The following is a 26914-nucleotide window of genomic DNA, read 5'->3' as shown; positions in this document are numbered from 1 at the left end:
AGTGAAGGAGGCCAGCCAGTATGGGGAGGTTCCGCCTCCGGGACCGAGAAGGCAGTCTCTAAATTAACTTCCGGAAGAGGCGGGACCTCCCCCATGCTCACCAGTTGAGTCCTCCAAGTCATAGAAACTCCTTGGAAGCCCTCCGTCCTGATGGTCTTCGATTGCCAACCTTGATTGACAATCAGGCTGAGGAAGCAACCATGATGAAGCCTGCCTAACCTAAGAGCCGCCTAGAAGGAGCCCTGGCTGGCCTCCTTTACTCAGCGAGAAATTCACTGGTAAGTAAAGAATTTCTGTTTCTCCTACCAAGTGCAGGAGGCCAGCCAGTACAGGGATGTGCCAAAGCAGTTGATCCCTGGGTAGGTCAACAAACCCTTAGGCCAGCCCCCTGCTAGGGCTGCAGAACCCTCTGGAGGACCCTCCTGCTGAAGGCACCCTCTACAGTGGCAAAAATATTGATTTTGTAGTGATGTGTAAATGTATGCATGGACGACCATGTGGCTGCCCTGCAGATCTCCTCAAGGGGAGCCCTACCCCAGAAGGCTGCTGATGTGGCCATCCCCCTAACTGAGTGGGCCAATATCCCTCCGGGGCTGTTAGGCCACTGGAGGTGTAGGCCAGCGCAATGCACCCGCAAAGCCAGCCAGAGAGGCTACTGACACCTTCTTGCCCAAGAAGGATGGTCTGAAGGACACAAATGGGGCACTGTGTTGCCTGTGGGGCCTGGTTCTATCTAGACAGAACTTGAGGGCCCACCTGGCATCCAGGGTATGCCACTCCCTTTCCTGGGGTTTGGAATGGTGAGGGCAAAAGGATGGGATGAACAGTTCCTGGGCTCTGTGGAAGACCACCTTGTCCCTGTGAAAAATACAAAGCTCCTTTTCCACCAAGAGAGCCCCCAGTTCAGAGACCCTCCAGGCGGACATGATAGCCAGAAGGAATATTGTCTTGAGGGACAGCACCTTAGCCCCTAGGGGTTTGAATGGGGCTTTGGACAATGCCTTGAGCACAGCATTGAGGCTCCATGTGGGGAACCTCCTCACCGAGGCAGGGCTGATCAGTGAAGCCACCCTCAGGAACTTCTTGATGTGGGGATGAGAACCTAGGGACCCCCCCCCTAGTTCTCCTAGAATGGATCCTAAGGCAGAAACCTGTCTCCTTAGGGTATTAGTTTTAAAGCTTACTGACAGGCCCTCCTGAAGGAACTCCAGGATATCTTCTATGCTGGTGACTAGTGGGTCCCTCCCTGAAGTCTGGGCCCACACGATGAAAGCCTTCCAGGTGCACTCATAAGTGGAGGACTTCCAGGAGGCTAGGAGGATGGAAACCACCCTTGAAGAGTAGTCCTGAGTCCCTAGCAGTTTCCACTCAACTTCCAGGCGGTCAGTTTCAGGAAACCTGGGTCCTGATGTGTGATTGGGCCTTGAGTCAGTAGGTCATGTCGGGGCGGTAAAGTCAGAGGCTTGGCAGTGGATAGGTTTACCAGGTGGCGTACCATGGCCTCCTCGGCCAATTGGGCACCATCAGGATCAAATCTGCCTGCTGGTCCCTCAGCTTCCGGATCACCTTTGGGATGAGGGATAGAGGAAGGAAGGCATACAGAAGCTCTCTGGGCCATCTGTTGGTCAGGGAGTCTGTGAACTTGGTGCCTCTTTTGGCGTAGTGAGTGGAAAATCTGGGGAACTTGGCATTCTGCTGGGATGCAAAGAGGTCTATACAGGGCCAGCCTAACCAATTTGTCAGCCAAATGAACAAGTCTGGATGGAGAGACCACTCTCCTGGCTCTAGAGACGTCCTGCTGAGCCAGTCGGCCTGGATGTTCAGTACACCCCTTAGGTGCTCTGCCCTGATGGAGCAGAGATGTTTTTGAGCCCACCTGGAAAGTATCATGGCCTCCTTTTGAAGGGATTTGGACTGAGTTCCTCCTTGTTTGTTCAAGTATGCCTTCACTACTATGCTGCCTGTTCTGACCAGAACATCCTGGGACTCTAACTGTGGAACTAGATGTCTCAATGCCAAGTGGATGGCCCCTCAGTTCCAGTAGGTTGATGCTGTGGCGAGATTCCTCTGTGGTCCATAGGTCTTGGATATGGTGGCCCTTGCAGAGAGCCCCCCACCCCGTGGGGCAAGCATCCGTAGTTGGGGTGGTGAACGACAGAGTCTGGATGGGACACACACACCCCTGCGAGGTTGGGTGGGTGTGACCACCAAGACAGGAAGCAAGAGATTTCTGCTGGAACTCGCACCCCTGGGTTGATGTTGGCTGTTATTTCCGTATGGAAAGCAAGAGGAACGACTGTAGGAGCCTCGCATGGAACCTTGCCCACTGGACAGTCTCCTGGCAAGAGACCATCATGCCAAGCAGTTTTGCCAGCTCTCTGAGGCAGGATTTCTTTTCGGTCTGGATCCGGGCTGCCAGCCTGCTTATTGTAGTCCAGGGATAGAGTCATGATGTCCATGGCCATGTTCAGGGTCACCCACAGGTGGACTATGGACTGTGAGGGTGACAGGGAGCTCTTTTTCTCATTGATGACAAACCCCAAAGACCGTAGGGTTGAAAGAGTGACACTGGTGTCTTGTATGCACTGTTCCCATGACGATGAGCAGATTAGAATGTTGTCCAGATAGGGGTGTAGATGGATGCCCTTTGACCTCAGGTAGGCCACTTGGGCCAGGAGGATCTTTGTGAACACTCTTGGAGCTGTGGCTAGGCCAAAGGGAAGAGCCTTGAATTGGGATTGTTTTGTTCTGTAGCTGAAGCACAGAAACTTGCGGTGAGATGGCCAGATGGGGATGTGCAGGTAGGCCTCTGCCAGATCCACCAACGTTAAGAAGTCCCCTCTTTGTAGGCTCTCCCTTATGTAGTTGAGCGTCTCCATTCAGAACTTCTGCTTCTTTAGGCAGCGATTGAGCGTCTTCAAGTCCAGAATGGGTCTGGTCCTCCCGTTCCTCTTTGGGACTGTGAAGAAGAGGGAGAAGATGCCCCATCCCCTCTCTTTCCAAGGCACCTTCTCAATGGCTTGGATCTGATGGAGATGTTGTATGGCTGCGAGAGTGCTCAAATGTCCAGCTGAGTCCTTCCAATGGGGGGAGCTGAAGAAGCGCTCCCTGGGTGGTCTCCGGAGCTCTATAGAATAGCCCTCCATCACCGTTTCCAGGACCAAGCTGTCTGAGCAGAGCTGTCTCTAGGCATTTGAGAAGTCCCGCAGCTGTCCCCCTACTGGGGGGGATGGCGAGTCATGCTGAACTGGTGGTCTTGGCCCAGCTGGAAGGAGTCTAGCGATGCATCTGCTAGGAATGCTGCTGCCATTGCCATGCCCTGTACCGTTTCACAGGTGTCCCTCCCTAGGTCTCTGCCTTGGAGCAGACTGTTTGCCATCATGAAGATGCCCCTGGTGACAATGGTAGATGTGGTCGCCGCCCGCATGGATGTAGCTGAGGCTTCGAAGCCTCTGCGGAGGGCTGCCTCAGTCCTTCAATCATGTTGGTCTGAGGGAAGCTCGTCCTGCTCTGAGGTCAGGAGGGCCTTGGAGCTGAGAGCTGCGACTATGTCAGCAGCGCCCTAGCGGCCTCTTTCAGTACACTTTAATAGCCAACTCAAGACACAGACGAAATGATTCTTTTTAAGGCTTTAATCTTTTTATAACTTAATGACTCTTTTAGATGCTAATCACCAGCAACTAAGCAATGAACAGCAGAGTAGCCTATGCTCCGAGTAGGCAGTTGATCTCCGTTTGAAGGAGAATCACGGGAAGACCCTGAACTTATGGGCTAGGGAGAGATCCTCCCTCTTTCCCTTGGGTCCACGGGAGGCGGCTGTTGCTTGCGCGCCAAACGGGCACTATGCCTCCTTTCCACGCCCTCCACTGCTCATCGCTCTCTGCGTCTGCGTCGAGCGTCTAGCAAGCCCCCCTCCCGCATTTTCTCATTGCTAGGATCACTATCTATCTCAGGAATGCTGGCAGGAGGAATCTCTGCCAGCTGCTGTGCCTGTGAGGAATGAGCTGGCTCCTCTCCCACGGATTGCTGATCCTCCTCAGAATCAGAACTGCTATGGGGTTCTATCTGCTCAGTTTCCACCTTGACAGACCGGTTCGTCTACTGTCGGGATGACCAGATCCTCCTTGGCATCCTCTTCGACAGAACTTCTCACAGTGGCGGTGGAGTGTCTCAGATCTAGCTGGCTTAGACCACTCCTTGCGTAGAATGTCTTCCAGGCTTAGTGGGAGTGACACATTTGGGGGGGGGGCATGGAAAGGCCGCCGCTGCCCCTGCACTCTTTGCCCTACCTTGGAGGGGTGTCATGTCTTGTTCCTGGTTTGCAAACTCCAGGATATTACAGCATTTGGAAATTAATCTGGGAAATGCCTCCGCAGGGAAAAGACAGCGATTGGGGATTTTCCCTTGGGCTTGTCTTCCTCCGAGGCATCTCCCCCCTCAGACTCTGATGAGCTTGATCTGGGGGAAGGGGATCTGGAACTTTGGCAATCGTAGAGGTAGGTCAGGGATAAGGAAGGGGATCTGGCCCTTCAGCTCCCTTCTCCACATGTCCTCGCCTTCTTTCTCTGGATGGGTGGAGAAGAGGATTTGGTGCGCTTCCTTCCAGAGGGGCCCCTACTTGAGGTGGAGTGGGACCTGCCCTCCTTCTTCCCCTCTGCCTGCTTTTCCTAGAGTGGGCACGGGAAGGTGCGCGACTGTGCTTCCGTTTGGAGCGTGAACTACTGCGCTGAACGTCCATGGAGCTGCAGCTGGACAATCGTGAGAGGGTGCGTCGCTTGCGACGTGCCCTTTCCCTGGATGAGCTCCTGTGGAAGCGTTCATGGTGTCTCGACCTCTCCTGAGGGGAGGGCTTGCATCTGATTTGGCAAATGGCCTCCAGTAAATCCAGCATAGAACTTTCCCTTTCCTGGACTTGGGGGGGGGGGCTGGCCCTCGGGGTTGGCCCTATAGCTGGGCTCCACGCTCTACGTCTGGGGGTTCCTACGATGGGGAAGGCAGGGAACTGGAGTCCCCCATTTCCCGCCCTTCCTGAGGCTCCAAGTGGAGGCGTGGGCCTGAGGGGTTTACCCTGGATTTCCTGCCCTTTCAGTCCCTTGATCGGGTAGTGGAATCGAGAGGGGAGGACACGAGGGGCCTTGCCGTCGCCTCACTCACCCTCTCCGGACTGCTTGTGCTCCTTGGAGGGAGGGGCGGCAAAGGAAGCCGCTGCCGACCCTCGCATGCCCCGGTGCCTGCTGAGGCTTTTCTCTGCCGCTCCACGCTGGTTGTTGGCGGGGAGGGAGCCAATAGCAGCGCCTGCCTCAACCCATGGCTGAAGATTGTCCCCGCTTTGCGGGGCTGGAGCATTGGGGCTTCCCCAGTGCCTGTGTGGTAGCAGGAAAGAAGCCCTTGGGGGGTCCTGAATCCTTCTCCCCACCGCGAGTCGTCCCTCTGTATGCCACAGGAGTGGCTGCCTCCCCCGTGTTGCGTCCGCAAGTCGGTCTTCTTCTCTTTTGTCTTCTTTCGTCTTCCTTTGCTTGCTCTCACAGGCAAGAGCTAGGAAAAGCTGCCTCCTTCCACAAGGCAGGAAGTACAACTGGCAAGCATGGGGGAGGCCCCGCCTCCTCCGGAAGTTAATTTGGAGACTGCCTTCTCGGTCCCGGAAGCAGAACCTCCCCACACTGGCTGGCCTCCTGCACTCGGTAGGAGAATCTGTAATCTACAGAAGATACAATAATTTAGAAGTAACTCTATTATGGCTGCTGCCCCTGCCTTTGTCTATCTAGCTCCTGGCAAAGGTAATCACAGAGCACTTATACCAAATACAGTCCAGCAAGTCTGGACTTCTTTCTCCTCTTTGCTCCAAGTCCAGGAAGCCTCAAGCCTTGGCCAAGCTTGGAGACAGACAACCACTTGGGGTCCCATTCTGACACAGGCAGACCGAGATCCAAAGAGCCAGAAGTCTTTGATGCAGTCAAGAACAGGCCAGGGTCAGGTTCCACATCAGGCAGGCACACAACAACCAAGAACCAGAGGCAGAAGGCATGGTCATAGTGGACAGCCTGGTGCTCAGATAACGGGTTGGGCAGATGATGAAGGGAAGGCAAAGCAAGGCAAGAGGGAGAAGCCATGTCACTATGAGTTGCTCAGACTGAGAAACCAAGCCAGGAGCATGTTACATAGAGCCAGCCAAGCCCCCCACAGGGTTCTCAAGCCACCTGCCCCAGCTGATGATGAGGTGCAGTACCTGCTCTGTCCATTATAGGGATGGTGCAGAAATACAGGAAAGGTTAGACCAGTAATTCCTTCAGCCTCCCAGTTTCCTCAGTGGCACAGGGAGTAAGGTGCCTAGGCCCTGCTGCCCGAGTCCCCCCATTCAAGTTTTCTGCCTTACAGGAAGCAAACAGGAGATACCTGCAAAAGTCAGTGGCTCTTTCTCCAACATCAGCAAGCCTTACCCACATTGCAAAGATGAGTGGCTCCAGAGGAAGCACTGACCAATCAAATAAAACCCATTTCAACTTGCTTTGTCCTACTAGAAATGTCATTTTTTAAAATTACCGGAGTCAAACCTACACACAGACCTCTGCCACAATCTCACAATGAAAGGCACTGTCAGAAACAACCAACCATACTCAAGACAAAATCTTTTCTTTCCTCCCTTCTTTACAGATATTCATCCAGTCACATGAGGTTAGCAAAATATTGTAATGTGGCTGCTGCTTCCCACACTCAATAAAATCCATTCCCTAACAACATATATATTGGCTAATTCACCATCTTTTCCCTTGCATTTCCAAGCCACTGAGCGAAGTCCAATGGCTTCATAAATACGAAGGGGAAAATATTGCAAACCAACCAAACAAGAAAACCAAACCAACCAAATAAACAAGAAAATAAATATTTTGAAGTGACAAAAGCTGCTGAGAGCTGAATTTATAGAAATGGGACAAATTTCCTTATTGCTTGCTGTTGTCTTTGCATTTTGATGCAACTCTTCCTTTGAAATGGTAAGCAATTTCAACAGATGTGAAGCACAGAGTTGGCCATCACTGAAAAAAAGTATACTCCTAGCATAACAGCTGTGTTCAGTTTCATTTAAAGATGTAAATGCATGTCACAGGACAAGCAGAAATGATTCTAATAGCTGTGCACCCTGGAGAGACTTACCTCAGTGACCGGTTAAAGTCTTCAACTTTTGTGGGAGATGGGGGAGAACTAGCTCTACGAGAGGTTTTTTGATCAATAGCATTACTTTCATCTTCCAGGCGCTTGCTTACAGCTGAACCAGGAGAGCCTGTAACACATTTGATACTAATTAGGGCTGAAAGGTTTGTTTGACTGACTGACTGACTGACTAGTAGCACAACCACACCACAATCCTATGCATGTATACTCAGAAGATTCACAGAGTTCAGTATAGCTTGGCCCCAGGTAAGTGGGTGTAGGATTACAGCCTTGATCAACTAAAAAAGTACAACTGATTAATAGGGTAGCAGGTTTTGATTTTTTTTAAAATACAAATACTTAAAAAATTGCAGATGACACCCACATCTTAAAATAGGTGTTCTCCTTTCCCTTTCAAATGGGAGGGAAAGACTCTCCTAAGGCGATGCCTGATATTATAGGTGGCACATCTGGGGGCTACAGGGGTAGAGGTGAATCAGCAGAATTCACTTCTCCTAGTTCAGTTGGAGTGCCTGACCAGAACTCCGCTCAGAGAGTGCATCTGCTGGCAGGAGCAAACAGTGGATCCAACCTACTATTTTTACCCAGATGCAATAGATTACTCAACTAAAACCCATACCATTAATAGATTTGTATGTCTTTAAATGGGATGCCAGCCCTCTTCGCTACAAGCAGCTACAAAATAAAGCTGCTAGAAACTAGGGCAACTGGAACTTCTATGTTTACCAATTACATCTGTTTCAGTTATTCAGGCTGGGGGGGATTATAAATCTACTGTTCCAAGTACATAATCAGGCAAGGAAAAAATCCAACTTTTTTGAGCTCATAAAGGCAAATCAAGATAGTACGATAAGTACAGAGGGTAAGGAGACACTGAACATTAAGTCTTACAGACCAATTCCTCCATCATCACCATCACCGTCACTGAATTACTACAAGATTCTAGCGCTTATGTTAGGTGGGAAACTGAATGTGTTCTTCTCTAATTACCTGAATATAAATCAAACAAGATTTTTTTTCTAATGAAGGATATTCTTGGATAATAACAGCACTACCTATTATAACTACAAGTAAAATAAATGGAATATTTACAACTCTATACTTTATTGATGTAAAGAAGGCATGAGACTGAATAGACTGGTCAAGTTATAGGAAAAACCTGATTGAACTGGTTAACCCAGATCCAAAGCCCAGAAAGGTCGTTAATGGAATCCGATGAATTATTCTTAAGAAAATGGACACAGCAAGGATGTACTTGAGCCACCCTTATATTTGCCTAACGTATAGAACCATTGGTAATGTATATTGGGACGGATAAATGGGACAGAAAAAAGTCAAGATTTCATTATAATGTATGTATGATTAGCTCCCCTTCATGGATCACTGCCTTGTTGTGGCAGAGGGGCTTGCATAACTCAGTGAAGCCATAAGCTATGCCGTGCAGGGCCACCCAAGACGGTTGACAGGTCATGGTGGAGAGTTCTGACAAAATGTGGTCCACTGGAGAAGGAAATGGTAACCCACTCCAGTATTCTTGCCAAGTAAACCCCATGGAACGTATCACAAGGATATGACGCCGGAAGATGAGCCCCTCAGGTCGGACGGTGTCCAATATACTACTGGGGAAGAGTAGAGGGAATTTCCAAGTAGCGCCAGAAAGAGTGAAGCGGCTGTGCCAAAGCCAAAAGGACACTCAGCTGTGGATGTGTCTGGTGGTGAAAAGAAAGTCCGATGCTGTAAAGAACAATATTGTTTAGGAACCTGGAATGTCAGATCAATGAATCAAGGTAAGCTGGAGGTGGTCAAACATGAGATGGCAAGATTGAACATTGACATCTTGGGAATCAGCGAACGAAAATGGACAAGCATGGGTGAATTTAATTCAGGTGACCATTATATCTATTACTGTGGGCAAGAATCCCTTAGAAGAAATGGAGTAGCACTCATAGTCAACAAAAGGGTGGGAAAAGCAGTACTGCGATACAATCTCAAAACTGGAGGTAATATATTAATATATTACTGGAGGTAATATATAGCCATCATGACTAGTAGCCACTGATAGCCTTATTCTCCATAAATGTGTGTAATCCTCTCTTAAAGCTATCCAAATTGGTGGTCATCTCTATACCCTGAGGTAGTCAATTCCATGGTTTAACTATGCACTGTGTGAGGAAGGACTTCCTTTTATCTGTCCTGATAAAGGCTTGTACTTCTGCCAACTAACATTATTCAGTGCTATGGGGGAATCTTACTAAGAGAAAACTCCAGTCCTACAGAACCAGTACCAAAGCCATAAAGTGGACACTCACAGTAAATGATGACAGTGTTTACTCCCTGCTGTCAGTTCCCATACAACAATAGCTTAAATAGTTACAGTTAAATATGATGCATGGTTGAAACATTCTCAGCCTGTGTAGAATCAAAGTAGGGTTTGAATGTAAGCTAAGAATGTTTCAGCCACCCCTCATATAACACATCAATTTGACAGCAGAGTTGAAACAGGAAGTGAAGGATACTGCATATAATAGAAAGATGATGGATATAAAGAAGAATGAAAAAATGATAGAGTGGGAATTAGGTCAGGACTCTGTAACAAAAGCTGCATGTTTCAGGCAGCAATTAAACTGATACATCTGCCCAGCTGCAAAGCCAGAATCCTGGCTGCTTTAGTAAAATTCACGTTTTCATCAATAGAAATATGTTTCTTTCATGACCTGTGAGACTATTCTCTCAATGAGCCTAGTGCTAGGGAGCAGCACAGAAGAAGGAAAGTGCTCACGCACAAGCATATAAGTATGTCAAGTTGAAACATTACCACCAGACATAAGCACTCAAGTTTTGAGGAGAAAGTGTCATTTATTTTTTTTATCTAATCAATTTATATCCATCCTGTAATGAATAAATAAATAAATTTCAGGATGGCTTACACAAATCAAACAATATAAAAACAAAGAAAACAAAGCAAAATAGAACAGCATGTAATAGCTCATCTTTATATTACCTCATCAGAATGTTAACAACCTTAATTACACAGCTTTGTCCGCACTACGCTGGGACAATTAGAGACTTAGTCCAACACCATCCTAAATTACTGTACTGCATTGCTGGACAACAGATTTTCATGGAAAAAACTTGCCAAAACCAACAACTAACTTGTAGATACTAATGAAGTCTCATCATAACATGGCACTGATATTGAGGTACGCTTGTTCCTGGCAAGATAGAAATGAAAAGCAATCAAGCAATTAAACACTAGATTTTTAACAGAAAAATAAGGTAACTGGTTCCACAAAGGACAATGGCAGGAAGGAAGACAGTTCATCTTTTCTGTAAATGCAAGACTGTTTGTATAACATAGGAGCACCACTCTCATACCTGGTGAAATGCTGACTGCTGATTTCTCTTGTACACTGGGTAATTCTGCTGCTTTATTTTTTGTGTAGCTGGGTTTAGGCGAACTGTGTTCTAAGAAGTCTCTTTGATACAAAACCGTACGCTTTACTGCACCTTGGTGGGGAGGGGAAAGCAACAAAATATTACATCCAAGGGTAGTGGTTTTGTCTAATATGCAGTTACATTATCATGCCCCCATCTGATCTTCTTATTACTTTCTTCCATAATTTATAGAGAAGAAAGCCTTTGTCTCCAGAGTCCAGCTCTGTGAGCTTTGCTTTTAAAATATCAGCTGCAAATAAATGCTTTTAGACCAGCAAAGACTAAAGAAATCCCTGACAGATACTTGAAGGCAAGAGCTGTTGGGAATGTGAAATAAAGGACCCAATGACAAAAAATTCAAAATGCATTCAAATGTGGAGGATGAGAGAGTAATCATTCCCATTATTCTCCAGCTTCCACCTATAACAGTATATGGACTCCACATACACATTCCAAGGGAATTCTGCCCAGGGTTCTTAGTTGTTTTATCATGTAGTTTCAGTTCAGCCTTATCACTTCAGGGTTCAGTGCATTTGGAAGATTTTGAAAGTTATCTTGTGCCATTGCCATCCTCACATTGATACACTGCAAGACCATTCTTTGGTTGCCAAAATATCACATGTAAAATTTGCTATTTTAGCAATGTGATGGATGCATCACTAAAGCACTGCACTGAGGTTAAAAACAAAAATGCTAATCTTTTTATCTAAACAGAGAGTTTCTAAGGAGTTTGGTTACTTATGCTTTAAATACTCAACTTACCATCAATATCTCCTTGATCCGAATGTGGTACATTACCTTTTTGTTTGCTAAACCTGGCTTTTGCACAAACCTTTTCCTTGACATCCCATAATCTTAACTTTATATTGTGATCTCTTAGCTTTATTAGGAAGTCGTTGGTAACAGTAATTTCAATGCTATGATTCCATGACACCCATATTTGGTTATTTTCAAGCCACGGTTTCACAACCTATTTTTAAAAAAGGATTTTTAAAAATTAGAGATACCAAAACGGTACGTATTTATTTGATCTGTACCCCACCTTTCTACCAAGAAAATGTCACTCGAGGTGGTATACTACATTCCCATAGCAAGGGCTGCAATTGTTATTCATATGCATTTTGAAAGAAAGCAAGATATATAATCTGGTCACTTTATAAACATATTTTGTTCTTAGTTTTTTAATGCCAGGATTATAGGATACTGAACACCAAAATGATTAAATAGTCAAACCTAACTAATACTATTGATGCTTCTTATTGTACAATTAAGTATACCATGCATTTCAGAATCGTTTTGGTTTTGTTGTAGCTCTGTGCAATTTGATTTAGTTAAACAACCTTACACGCTGGAAAACTGGAATAAAAAACATAGATTTTTGAACTGTGGACTGTCATTCATGAGCCCCGCTTTTCTGTTTATTTTCAGAAGACCTTCTTCACTAGGTCGTTTCATGCCCAGTTTTTGTTAAAAGACTTACGAGGCCTGCAGTAATACTTGATGCTTTTCATTGTTTTGTATACTATTAAAATCTACACCTTTAGAAGAGTGCAATATGGAAAGTTAATTAATTTCCATACAGCAACTTAAGGACCACCCTTATTCCATGCCTTACTTTCTCTTTTACTACACAATGAAAAGTATTTTCATACATGTCACTCTGCCTACCTTCCATTTTCGATCTCAGTTGGAAGAAGTCCAGCTATATTATGCTTATGGTCTTCCATCCCATCCCCAACTCATCACACGCTACATGGGCTGCTCATGATGAGTGTTTAGAAATTTCCTCTCACACAAAATGCAACAGCCCACCTCCTGATGCAAGTGAGTCACACTGGGAGCATAAAACAATTTCTCTCCAGAATCTACACTTTCTCCCTATTGTCTCCCAGGCACAATTCAAGCTGCTGCTTATGACCAACTGCTTCAAGTGACATATCTAAGACATGGCATCTTCCGTTGTGACCCATCACTACTTCTAAGATTGATCAAGTGTACCCTCTTACCAAGTTAACAAATCAGAACACATATTGAAAGGTATTCTTGGTGTTTGCCCCAAAGCTTTGGAACTCCTCTGTCTATAGAAATGCCAAATACCAAACATGGGAATCTTTCAGAAGCAAAAGACTTTAAATATTTAAGCTGGCAAATGAAGGCAGGGTTCCACCCATAAGGGGATAGCGTTTTGACTTTCACTATGTTCTATTAATTTTAATTGCCTATTTTGCTGGGCTGTTTTTCACGACTTCATTGTTACTTGCCTGGAGCTTTTGGAAGTAGGTAGGCACCATCCCTATTGTGGTGTGTGTGTGTGTGTGTGTGATATCATTATAAAATGAATGCTACCACTAAGCAAGCAATGGTCATTACAGAAACCATGGTGCTCTCTCGTTTCAACCCCACCATCCAGACTGCAATTACTTGGTGCTCGCCATGCCCTTCTGGCTCAACCTTAGCATTCCACACTAATGTCATATTTAAATGATGCCTCTATGCTAGAGTGTGGCCTGCCATTCAGTGGAAACACTTAAGCTACGTAGCATGGCTAGTAGAGTAGTAGGCTAGTCCTACATGGTCCATTCCAGATTTAGAAGGCGTGTAACTCATCTCCAGCACTATCTCACAATCTCATCTGCACTCACTGAAATATGTAGTGTGGTTGGCTTTTTCGACTTGGGCCGCTCACCGTCCTTCGGCGTCCCTGACTGATAACACATAGGAGAAAAAAGGCAAGAGCAAAAGGAGGGGGAAAAGATGATGACAAAGAAAACAGAGAAATGAAAAGAGGTACAGTAGCACATTTCAACTGTACATGTCATACAAACTACTACACTTCCATGAACTCTTCTTACCCATTAATGCAAAACCTCAGGCCTGGGGCCCAATCCGGCCCTCCGGAGTTTCCCAGAATGTTGCACCCCTTCCCCCTGATTGTTTTGTGGTTTTCCAGCTTTTGCGCATTTTTTGCCACCTTTAAAAAGTAAGAACGCCTCTCCTAAGGTTTAGCTACTGGCAGTAAGAGCCTGAAACCAAAATATGCTGGTATGTTTGGGTTTTTGCCCTGCCCCTTTTGCATTCAAGGGGCGCAGTTAGCCACTGAAATGCACACACACACACCCGAGTTCCTCCAAAATAGAATTTGTCCCTCAGGCTGAAAGAGGTTCTACCCCTGCATTAATATATTACTAACTCTATTTAAAAATAATTTTATATCTGAAGTCTCATACAGATTTAAGAACTTTGGGACGACAAACGGGAGACAACATTCTTAAGACTTGCACATCAAAATCTCAACTCGTAATGCTTCTGCCTTCCCAGTGACCCTCCTCCCTCCTCACGTCATTCATCGCTATTCTTTTCTTCCCAATATCCCAGCCTAGACTCCTTTTCCTTTTTTTCTTACACCGACTGTTCCCTCACCAGCCCCTGCTCCTTCCTCACACCCATCCAGGTTCTTTCCAAGCTCTCTTTGTTCCAATACAATTGAGAGAGTGGAGGCAGAATAGGGCAAGCTACTGTTGCCTCACCAGGACAGAGATATGCATGCCTACATACATAGTAGCAGCTGCTGCTTTTAATTTCATTTCTGATTATTTTCTTAAACTGCCCAGGATCCATACCTAAACAGATTAGGAACCACATAGGGTTCAAAGGACACAATCAACAGTAGTCATTTACAAAATAAAAACAAACTGGATTATGAGGAACAATCTATTTTCCTTTTTAAAAGTTTTATGTATTTTTTTAATGTGAAGATTACATGGAATTAAAGAACTAGGACAGGAGGTGTCAGAATCCCACAGAATAATTGGTTCAGCGCCAAATGACAACTGATGCGGGCTGTGACTGGAGCTCTTGACATCTTTTCAAATGCTTAGAACAGGGGGCATTGTGGGACAAACTGGATCAGGGCCACAGTGCTGTAATGGCCCTGATGTGCATTAACCCATCCCCTGTGTAGCAGTTATTAGTGTCATGGTGGCAGGGAGGCAAGTATCATACACAAAGTAGCCATCTTTTTTTTTCAGCAGTACTAATAGCAGCTGGAGGGAGAGGAGATTTCAACTGAGGAGATAGCGGTGGGGGGGGGGGGGACTTCCAGAGCCACAGTCCATCTGTGCTCCCCTCACTGCCCTAAAGCAACCTGCATTCCATGGTCACTGAGCATGCTCAGTTCTCACTGGGCTGTTTTTTGGTAGGCTTGCTCCCATTTTTTTCTAAAGTTTTTCGTATATGTCGAAACTTTGGGGTTTCCCTGAGCATGCTGATATTTCTCTCTTCTGCGCGATTGGTGCTGTTTTGGCTACGCAATGTTCAGGTTGTTACTCCTGTTCAGGTTTCTAGCTACTGCATTCCATATCTAACCAGATCAGCTGTATAGTATTAAATAGCCCCTTTCCTCAGTGTTCAGGAGCATTTCATTTCTTTCATTTCTACACCACCTAATAGCCAAACCTCTCTAGGTGGTTCACAAAAGTTGTGTTGCTTAGACTAGAGCAGGTATCTCCAACCTTTTGGGTCTGGTGGGCACTTTTGAAATTTTGAGTGTGTGTCGTGGGAACTCACAACAAAGGCTGCCGTAAGGGGGGCTTCCCATTCACAAAATGGCTACCATGGTGGGTGGGGCCAGACACAGAACACCCATTTCCCAGAATGCAAACTGGTAATGCTAAAAGAAAAACTAACTTGCCAAAGAACCTAAATACAAGGCAAAGGTGGCATCTAACTTCCAAAACACAAAAAAAATTATTTCAAACCCACAGTTTTGTTCTCCAACACATACTAACACAAGGCAAACTGAGGCTCAAAGACAAGTAGCTTGGCCAAGAAACTGAGTACAAGGCAGAGATGAAATCTGAGCCCCAAATGCCAAATCACATATTCGCCCCCACAAAGCACAACAAAATACCCATTTCACAAACAGCAAACTTGTGATACTCTGAGAACATCCCCCTTCACACACACACAGGCAAAACTCCCACCCACAATACATGCACACACGCGCACACACACAAACCCCAGGCAAAACAAATAGCACACCAAAACAAACAAACCATCTAAGATACATGCATTTTAAAAAACAACAAGCAACCACACACACACACAGAGCGAGCACAGGCAAAACAGTTTCCTTGCTCTGCCACACTGCTTCAGTCCCCCAGGATACTCCCTACCACCACCCCAGCATACGTTTTTCTTTCTTCTGGATGGCTGGGCACACTACAAAACAAAGCAGTGAGCTGCAGTACTTTTTTTTAGTTTTTTAACATTCAAAAGTGGAACCTTTGGCTGCAACCACCCATCATTTTTATCTTCTAAGAAAGCTTTCACGACCCTTTATTCTTAAAAATAAGGATGGAGTGGCACTAGATGCTGATACTTTATTTTGCAGCATCCTGGCCTCCCAGGTTTTTTTTTTAATTTAAAAAAATATTTACAAGTTTTTAAAAATGAGGAGGGGCAGGGAGCCTGGCAGGTGCCAAAGGAAATTTCCACCAGCACCAGAACTGAGACATGAGGACTACAGCATAGTAAATAAAAGCGGTTTATTCTTCTTACCTTAGATTCAGTTTCCAGATATAGTTTAGCCAATGGACCAAATAACACCAAATCTAATTTTCGAGGATCAACATCATCTGGTAGAAGAAAATACTCCATATGATAAAAACGATGCATTTTTGGAATAGAACCTTCTTTTACTTTAGACATTGTCGTTTGAATGTCATGTCTAGAGACCATCCAAGGCTTATTTGCTAGAAAAATATTCCAACAGAAATAGAAAAATAATTCCAATTATTATGAAGGATCATGTCCCACACTTTATATAACCAAATCTTTCCAAGGATCTTATTCACATGTGTGTGCCCGTGTGTACACGCGTGTAGACACACACACACACACACACACACGGTCCTGCAAGAAATTGTGGCACTGTATCCCTGGTGTGCATGTTACCTGAGCCTGTTGAAAAAGCAAAAGCTAGCATCAAAGTCTCTGCTCTAACTTGAGTCTTACTTCATGTGTGAACTTTTCAAGTTTTTTAACACTCAGAATTGCAACCGTCTGCATGCAAGTCAATGGCACATAAGGCTTCTGGATGCACTTGCATCCTTGATCTGTCCTGGGAGGAAATCTGAGGGCAATTTACTGAGGGGCAATTTAATAGATTGACCTTTGCTACAACCTGAGCAACATGGGGGATTTTTGACTGGAAATCCAGACCAGCCTCTGCCTCACCTCTGACCTGCAACAGTAGACTATGTGACAGGGCTGCTGTAAGCTACTCTCTCTTAGCACAGCCCTCCAACCTGAAACAGGGGTATTAAAGTGAACTGCACGGTAGAGTTGTTGCATACACTTAGCCCAACCTGCAGTGTTGGGGTAAAAGCAACAGAGGACATTGCAGAGTTATTGTACTCTTCCCTAATGTGAAATAGGGGTCTAATACCTCCGGACAATACTGCAGGCCAGGGTTGTTGTAAGTCACTCAGAGCCTCACCTGCTCTAAAGCTACTCTCTTCCAGCCATAGGCCCTTGCAGCCTACAATATGGACAATGAACTGTCTTTCCTTTAGAATTTGCATTCGGAGGGGTTTGTTTTATGTTTCACACTAAATAAGAACTGAGTTAGAAAGATCAGGAACTCCTCTTTGCTGCTCCCTTTAGGTTTTGGTGTTTTCTCTTGACGAGTGAAGTGGATGCATTGGTGTCCAATCCCAGCTATGTTAAAATCCAAGATTTCTCTACTAACTTCCATGGACAGCTCTCACTTCTGGGGACATTTAAAATTAGTTTCTCAGTCTGAACCAGGAAGTGATCTATCCAGACAATGGACATTTCTACATGAGGCTTTTATCCCCCACCTTTACCGAAGCGTCTGCTTCCAGATTCTTTGCAAGACTAAGATTGGCTCCTTTAAACTTGCTTTTTTCCAGGGGGTTTCTTTCTCTGCCTTTCTATATGTTTCATTATACAGTCATTAGATGGCACTGTTCCATTAGATGGAACTGTGCAATTACACAAGACTCTCATTCCACCATTTCTAAATAATACCAGACTGTCCTCGTTAGGGAAAAAACACAGTAATGGTGGCAAAACACAGGAGAGGCCCTAGAGGATGACAATGTTGTATAAAGGACCCACAAACTATCATGAGTGAGCAATCACAATAAGCGCACAATAAAAGCTTCTTGTAGAGAGGCTCAATGACATGGTTCTCTCTACTTTTTATGTTTTTTCCTCCCTCCTCCTTTTGCATCCACTCTGTTCAATTCACCCTCTCACCTAATGAGGGTTCCCTGCGTCACCTTGGGATTTTTTCCTGAAGTTCCTTCATACTCCTGTAAACCTTGGGATTCCCCCAAGTCTGCCAATACCTCCCTCTTGTGATTGGGTGCTGCCATTTTGGCTACATAAGCAGGAGGTATTCAAAGTTTTGAATTGGTATTAGAAGACATATATATGCACACACACATTAAATATCATAGTTACAGCAAGAGGATTTAAGTATTTTTAGCCACTTTGCAGAGCTACGACCTCACACAGCATAAATCTGTGTATCTAACAGAACATGGACTGGTTCAAATATTTGAAAATTTCTCCACATAAACTAGTCCAAGTGTACCTCAAAATGCTTCATCCACATGGAGTAAGTGTTCAGCCCCCACTTCCAGCAGCGATCTGTATGGACATGGCAGCTGCAAACATGTTGCCACAGTTATCCCAATCACCCCCATGAAATAACAGCTGTACCTGCAGATAAGCTCTTTTAGACATTACTTCCTCCACTCTTCTGTCTTCCCTGGAATACTTGGGCTGCTCCACATGGAACAATAATCTGAAATGGGACTTTGTACTAGCAAGACATACTAGTGCACTACTGCCCGCATTAGCTTTGAATGCAAAACTCACCAATGTCCTCTCCTATTTTGTTTTCACTGTCCCTGGCTGGAGCTCATTTCCCTGCTCCACTTCAGCATCCTCTTTCCATCCATCTTTCCATCTACACACCCTACCCCAATACTCCCAAGCATAGCCAGAGAAAGAACCTAGTCTAGATCCAATCGATTATAATAATTACCCCCATCTCCAATTTGCTATTCTTGGGCAAGGTATTGGAGCATGTGATGGCTTCTCAACTCCGAGTGGTACTGGATGATGCTGATTATTTAGATCCATTTCAATTTGGGTTCAGGCCTGGTTTTGGGATGGAAACAGTTTTGGTTGTCCTGGTAGACGACTTACGCAGGGAAATGGATGGGGGAGCATGACTCTGTTGGTTCTCCTGGACCTTTCAACAGCTTTCAGTACCATTGACTGTGGTATTCTTCTGGATCATTTTTCCTGAGATGTTTCAGTCTCTTGCAGACTTCTGCTCTACCCATGGCCTTTGGGATACCAAGGTTCCATCTTGTTCCTAATGCTTTCAGCGTCTACATACCTGCCAATACGCTGACCTCATTTATATTGATGCTTGACATGAGTTTAGTTTGGGCTGTACCCATGAAACTAAACCAGTCTTGGCAACTCCATTCAAAATAAACACACTCTCACTAAAATCCTACAAGATTGAGTCCCACAAATACACTAGGCCAGGGGCAAACAGATGCCCCACCTGTACCAAGAGGACACTGCAAGAGGTCATGCTCATATGACAAATTCAAAAATGGTAAATTTTCTACATCACCACCATCACAAAGAACCAGTGATCTGCAGAACTTGTAATGTACACATGGGATGATATGGAGACTTTTACGTAACTATTATAAGAAACAGTACAGCCACATAAAATTCTTTCTGGGCCCAGTGACCTCTTCAATATTTTGCAAACCAATGTGATATGTTTGAAAAGGAAGGGAAAGGACTTACAAATGCCATTTACCTACTTGGAAGTACGAGTGGGACAGCCAGTGAGACTGAGAACGTGCACATAACAATATGCTGAGAATCAAGTTCTTCACTTCTCACTGAGTGACAACGCGTCCTGCTTTCATCTTCAGGAGTGGGATGGCCACCCCCACACGCCCCTGCACTTTCAGTTCCATAGGTGCTGTCTGAACGCAGAGTGTTGAAATCTGTCTCTTTCGACTCTGGTGCCTCTTCCTCCTCATCCTCCTCAAGGTCTGGTGGTTTACTTGCCATCCTGAGATAGAATGACAAGCACTCTGGCTTTCTGATTTCTTCTGCTGCGTGTACAACATGCCTTTATTTCAATCACTAGACAAAATACAATAAGCAATTGCCATGCTCTACCAACATTCACCATGAAAAGAGGTCAGGAGAACATCTCCCAGCATTCTTTCTTGCATATCCCTTTCCAGCAAACATATAACTCACAGCCAAATCACATGATCATTATAACCATGATGGGCTGTTTTATTTTCAGCCTGAATTACGCTGCCATTCCATGGTCATGGTGAAAGTGGGTCCAAACAGATATGGGATCAACATGGGTTGGGAAAGCAATCTGTGATGAAAGAGTTATTACAGTTAAACTTTTTAGAATCCTTTACACATGCAGGAGAGGCAGCTTCTATTACTTCCCCTATCAAGATTTAAACTGGCCTTGCCCCAGCCCTGTAAGTACTTCTGTACGTGCTATCTGTACAATTTCATAGAATAGTAGTATAGTAGGGTTGGAAGGGGCCTACAAGGCCATAGAGTCCAACCCCTTTGAAAAGTTAATTTGAAAAGTTAATTTTCAAATTAATTAATTTTAATTAATTAATTTTCATTAAAAGTTAATTTGAGAAGTTAAGCTAGAAATCTATAAGAGTGCAGAATACTGACAATGCATATATTGGCTGAAATCCAGAGGAAAGTTAAGTAAATGTAACTTTGAAATCAATGGACCATTAGCAAATACTCTTACTGATTTCAATGAGTGTGTCACACTTGACTTGACTTTCCCTGGATTGCTCCCAATATATATATCTGCAGTACTTAGCTTTCTCATCACTCTGTGCATTCACCATAACAATAAAAACACTGCCTAATCAAAAAATCATCACGCTCCTAATATACAAGCAGGGAAAATAACATTGTCTAAATGCATGGGAAAATTAGCACCAATCAAAATGTATGGGGGTGAGGAGAGCAGATGTTAGATCGATTTTGCCATTTAGGTATTACCCTACATGCAGCCCATCCAGAAGCTGTTTCTCTTGCTTTTATATATAATTGTTACTGATGTTTGCGCATATACGTTTCCTAAATCAGCAGCAATCAGCAGAACACAGTAATAGTAAATAGAGGAAGGCAAGAGTAACTCACATTAAGGAAATTAAAAAATGATCAGCCACAGTACCTAAAGTAGAGATGGGGAACCTGTGACCTTGCAAATGTTGCTGGCTTGCACCATTGGCTATGGTGGCTAGTCCAACAACATCTGGAGGTCTACATGTTTCCCACCTAGAGATGTACAATTCCTGGAAATTTTGATGCTGTGAAGGGGGGGGAAATGGGGGGAGGGGTATTGGGAAAAACAGAAATTTGGGGAAAATTTGAAAAATAAGTAATACTTTTTTTTAGCACACTTTATAGATCTAAAGTAAGTTTGTTGCTTCAGGACAGCCTGCCCCAACCTGATGCCCTCCAGATGTTTTGGACTTCAGCTCACATCAGCCCCAGGCAGTATGGCCAATGGTCAGGAATGCTGTAGTCCAAAACATATGGAGGGCACCAGGTTGGGGAAGGCTGCTTTAGGAACATAAATTATATTATGCATATATTATGTATAACTTGGTTTGCTCATAAAATTATCATTAAAATTAAAAACTGTTAAAAGTAAACTCTGTAAGTTTATTGTCTGAATAAACTGTTGTTGTTGTTGTTGTTCAGTCGTTAAGTCGTGTCCGACTCTTCGTGACCCCATCGACCACAGCATGCCAGGCCCTCCTGTCCTCCGCTCTCTCCCGGAGTGTGCTCAGGTTCATATTCATTGCATGAATTAACTATACTTATATATTTAATATACCAAGTATAATAATTTTATGAGCAACCCAAGTTATACATAATATATTTTAGATTCCTGTATTATGCCTGACCAGAGGAAACTTCAGCAAGTAGTCCTTAAAACACATGAATCATCCTACAAGCCAGAAGAAGCAGGAAGAACTGGAGGCAGGGGAAGACAGGTGAACAACATCTGTACCTGTTTGTAAGGAAGTTAAGGAAATTTCCTCAACCTGTTCCTGTTTGTGGAGAGGAACTTAGGGAAGTCTGGTCTGAAGGAAAAGTTACTGAGATTTTATTTAGCTGGGAAAGACTCAGCTTAGGAATGGTAAGCAACCATATTTAATTCAAGAACTTTTAAGCAATCTCAACTTATTATTTGAAGAGTAACATTTTATTCATTTTTCTAAATAATTTCCATTAATCAACATTTTATTTTTTGTTCATTTTGAAAGCTGTATTTAGTGGTAGTGTCAATCCCATGCCTGCACCATAGGAACTAAGCTACTGAGTTTCTTTTAGGGAGAGAGGGTTTATTCTAGCAGCAACAGTTAAAAGGTTTTATAGCTGAGGTCTAATTGAGAACTTTATTAAAAACTGTGGCAGTGAGTTCTATAGACCCAAGCCTCAAAGCTAATTTTAAAAGTTAAAAAAGAAACATAGATGGGTCAACCCACATGCTGTTCCATCACTCAGGATAACCTTCAGCATTTCTTTCACATGTTAGTTTTAGATGAGAACTATATTAACTGGCTGCAACAGCATCTAACCAGAACAAGCCCACAAACACAGGATTCAATAGAACAAAACCCAAACTGTCAAGAACTGAGCATGGCTTGGGAGCATTCCTAAATGTTTATCAGTAAAAAAATACATTACATCAATAATTTTAATAAGGAATGGAAGAAATAACTATGCTAAGAATCTTACAGGGGGGATTAAAACATACATCCTCCCCATTGCTTCATCATTTTTTGAGTACTGTTTTTTTTTTTTATAGAAAGATGGGGTACAAATCAAATAAATCAATAAATTTCCAGAAATTTTACATCTCTTAGGGCCTGGCTGGGGAATGCTAGGAGTTGTAGGCCTTTTCTCTGTCTAAACATGCATAGGATTGCACCCTTAGTCTTTCTAAGAAAGTCTTATTACATCACTTTTAGAAATCATTTGGGGGAAGGAAAGGCTGGGTAATAATATATAAACACCTTGTCTTATATAATTTATTCATTCTAAAATAAAATATTTCATAATCCAAAGCTGTTCAGTTTTTCAAAAAACAAAACGATCCTTGGGGGGGGGGGAAATGCCCCCCCCCCGAATTTTCCAGGTCTTCACATCTCTATCCCCACCCCTAACCTAAAGTAATTCTTATTGATGCATGACCTGTAATTATCAAGACCAAACTAAGTAAAGAATTATTTTGTCCTCCTTTATGCGAGTATACCTGCCCAAAGCACACCTGCAATGCCGGAGGACAGAGATCAGACATGTCACTATTTATGTAAGTGATAAAAGGGAACTATGTCTCTAGAAAAGTGTCCTGTTTAGTTAGCCCCCTAACCAGATGGCTATCATGTGTCAGCTTCTCAGCTAACATCATCTGGCAGACTGTCTTGAGCCAGCCATGGGCTACATGCCTGTTGGAACTTTCTAGGATGGGGCAATTTCGATTCTTTTAGCAGGGATTGTGAGGACCATCATCTCTTTATACATGCTTTGATTCTATTTGTCTGGATAAAAGATAATAGAGCTAATTTGGGGTCAGATGTGAACATTTGCTTGTTCATATCCAAAATTAACATAAACATTTAAGACCAAAAGAGTTCCACCAAAGGACCTTTTCACTACATGTGAAAACCCAGGACATTTTCTCCAGCACAGTGGTGAGAGCTCGTTGTTTATATAGTGCAGCCTCACAGGGGTTGTTAATCTGTGAACAAGCTTAAGGGAGGTTTCTTTCTCCTCTTGAAGTTACAGGCAGCAAGTGTAAATACTGAAAAGCCCCCTGTACCGCCACTAGCTGTGTAGCAACAGCTATTTGCCTTCCAACACTGCGTGCCTGCAATGGCAGGAGCTGCACATGCGGTAGGATTGTCGGCAGGCAAGAATTTAACATCTGCATTTTAAAAAATGGCTTGCCTGGAATTGTAGGCTTCAAAGCCAGGCATACATTGGTTGTTAATATGTGTACACATACTAAGAAGCTGTCTGGGAGCGGTCCTGCATTTGCAGCATAGCACAGCAAAGTGAACGTGAACTCACGTGTGTTGTACAAGACACAGTGATGCACAAAGTGCCTCATGTGCCATTTTGCATGGACACCGTGGCAGCCTGGGTTTATGTGCTGGCCATTCAGCCATTACCCACAAAAATAAAACAGAAGGCAGAAGACATGTCCCAATCAAGTCAAGTGATTACCTGCTGTCTCTACACAGCACCCATAAGGATGCTGCCACCCTAGATAGGCTGCTTGCAGATGAGGCACAGCATTCCAGATTCTGCAGCATACCCAAACTCTAACAAAAACAGACGCTTTCTTTCCATTAAGGGAAGGCACTATGGGATACTTTGCCCTTGGGTCCTTTGGAGTGGGACCTGGGGAAAAGGAACTGTACATATCCATATCTTCTTATAATTAAAAAAAAATCCCCACCTTAAGAGTGCAGGTAGGCAACCTGCCCTCCAAATTGCACTACATTTATATCCCACCTTTTTTCCTCTTGCAAGGAACTCAAGGCAGCATACACAATCCTCCTCCTCCTCTCCATTTTATCCTCACAACAACAACCCTGTGAGGTAGGTTGGGCTGAGAGTCTGTGACTGGCCCAAAGTCCCCCAGTGAGCTTCCACGGCTGAGTGGGGACTAGAACCCAGATCTCCTGGCTCCCAGTCCAACACTCTCACCACTACACCACACTGGCCAAATGTTCTGGAATACAGTTCCATCATCCCCAGTCACCATAGCCAATGGTCAGGGATTGTGGAAGTTGTAGTCCAAACCATCTGGTGGACACCAGGCTGCCTACCCCAGCCTTGGGGACTAAAGATGAACTTTGCATATGGACAGGGCATTGTTTCCCTTATTTTTCCAAGACACAGAAAAGAAATGAAATAAGGCAACAAATGAAAAACCAAAACAACTCCCCCTCGTCTGCAAAAAAAAAAAAAAAAGCAAAAAAGGAAATGGGAAATGTGGACTCTTCAACCCTCCCTACCTTAGACTAAGCAGGGAGTTGTAGAGGGGAGGGAAGAATAAATTCGACGAGTCCCGAAATATAATCCCGTTCTTAAAAAAGAGAGACAAGAGGGGCCGACACAGCCACACAGAAACACGGGATGAGCTTTCCTACTGGACAGTTTAGCGGTCTCCCTGCAAAGCCCGCAAAGCCACCGCAGGCGCTTCCCTGGCTTCCTTCGCCACAAGCGGCGGGCGAGTAGAGCACAGGGGGCGCTCAGCCCCTCGCAACCCGCCAGGTGCTACCTGTCCTGCACCCGAGCAGCAAAGGCGTCACCGCCGCGGCAGAGGGAGCGCGGCAGAAATCCGCTGTGCCCAGGAGGCGCACGGCGACCCCAACACAAGCCGCCTCGTCCCGCCCGGCCAGGCGTGACCGCTCTTTTATCGTCCTCCGCTTCACCGAAGAATCCCGCTGCCTCGGCGGCCCAATGCCCCAAGGAAGCGGCCTTGGCGCCGCAACTCGACGGTCGGCCAAGCGACGCTTGGGCGTAGAGATCGCGGGAAGCCCGAGTTGCTAAGGAAGTTGCTCGCTTGGCTAGTTTGCAGGCGGAGCCCACAGCAGGTGGTCAGACGAAGCTGCCGCGGCTTCGGCTCCTGCTTTCCCGACGCCAGCGAGGAAGGAGCAGCGCGTGGAGGCCAAAGTGGGCCCCGAGGAAGTGGGGGCGGGGTTCACGCGGGGGACGCGGCCGGAGCGATCACGCGAAAGCGTGGCCCCAAAGTTCGGTGCGCGCGCGCGCTCTTGCGCAGGCCATTGCTTTCTGAAGGACTTGGGGCGCAGTTCCACCGCAACGGACGCGCATTCCAAACTCCGGCAGAGAACAATGCGGAACCGCATGGAACCTCTCTCTGTCACACACACGGGGGAGCTACCTATACCACCAGAGCAGCCCCCCACCCCCCCACACACACACCCCTCGTTGAACCCGTGGGCACTTGTGAAACGTCGAGAAATTGCTATGGGCGCCGTGAGAAAATAGCTGTCACGGGGTGGGAGGTGCCCATTCACAAAATGGCTGCTCTGGTGGGTGTGGACGACAGTCGGTCACAAAGCCCCTCATTCACAGAAGACAAATGTGAGACTAAAAGAAAATGTAACTTGTCCAAGAAACTGAGGACACGCTACAGGTGGAGGTTGAGCCCTAAAAGCACTCCTTCGTACCCACAGTTCTCTACTATAACCCAACACCCATTTCGAGAAGGTAAATTATCTCTCTCTGCAGCCTCTTTCTCCCAGCTCATCACCCGTACGTGCATGCATACCCTTTCTCTTCCTTTTGGATAATCACACATGCACAAACATCTTGACTTTTGCTATAGGAAGCGTTTATTGTGGCCTCGCATTCTTCACTCATAGTTTATGGGTTATTTAGAGGACATTGTGACCCTCCAGTTTCGCGTCTGTTTTTTAAGAGCAGTTTCCCAGTTTATTTTTTTTACCTGGAGGGCTTTACTACAAGAGGAATTTATTATGCACGCATCATTTCCTACTCTTGGTTGTTTACAGGTTCTTTTGAGGATGTCATGACCCTCCAGTTTTGCTTCTGTGTATAAAGAGCTTTTTTAGAGCAGGGAAAATGTGGTTTTTAATTGTAAAAGTGAAAGAAACGCTTTTCTCCCATTTTGTATTTGTGTTATTCTGCTATACCACAGTGCCACCTAGTAGTTACATAGCAGGAAAGGAAAAGTAGGGATGGTGGAGAATTCTGCCATGGACTCCAATGAGGCTGGATTCTAAGAATCCAGCCCCCCAGAGTCTACGGCAGAACGAAAGACTCACCTCTGCCACCCAGGGGAATCCGCGCCAGCCGGATCCTACCTGCTGCTGGCCAGCCATTGCCTCCTGTCCTGGCCACTGCTGCCTGTCTTCGGACACCGTTTGCGTTCCTTTTGCTGTGATAGGCTATGTAAAGATTTACGTAGCTTATCACGGCAAAAGGCAGGGACACAAATAGCACCCGCTACGCCGGATGCCATTTGCGTCTGAAGTCCAGCAGCGGACGGACCCAGCCAGCGGCTCTGCACACTCGCTGCAGAGCCAGCCAGGGAGGATTCCGGGGGGAGGAATGGATCGCCTCCCCCCCCCCATGAACCCCTGCGGATTCGGAGGTAGGGATGTTAGAG

At 45.2% G+C, this 26914-nt stretch overlaps 1 protein-coding gene across 4 annotated transcripts in view; it reads right to left on the bottom strand.

The window, feature by feature from the left end:
* Positions 1-26914, bottom strand: part of CFAP92 (cilia and flagella associated protein 92 (putative)) — a 112804-nt gene that overhangs the window by 68882 nt on the left and 17008 nt on the right. The window contains exons 1-7 of one of the 4 annotated variants that reach the window (XM_084839936.1): positions 25194-25646; positions 19488-19744; positions 16162-16355; positions 13245-13307; positions 11365-11572; positions 10543-10674; positions 7150-7276 (exon numbers count right to left, since the gene is read on the bottom strand). In XM_084839936.1, coding sequence (XP_084696062.1) covers positions 7150-7276; positions 10543-10674; positions 11365-11572; positions 13245-13307; positions 16162-16355; positions 19488-19743 — 980 coding nt within the window. In that variant the 5' untranslated portion in view covers position 19744; positions 25194-25646. The other 3 variants (XM_084839939.1, XM_084839937.1, XM_084839938.1) reach the window with 3 other exon arrangements.

Source organism: Heloderma suspectum, chromosome 2 (assembly GCF_057233095.1).
Source record: "Heloderma suspectum isolate Gila_16-S chromosome 2, 16-S_ref, whole genome shotgun sequence".
Classification (NCBI taxonomy): Eukaryota; Metazoa; Chordata; class Lepidosauria; order Squamata; family Helodermatidae; genus Heloderma; species Heloderma suspectum.
Note: the sequence above shows the minus strand (reverse complement) of the source record. Positions and strands in the feature narration are given on the sequence as shown.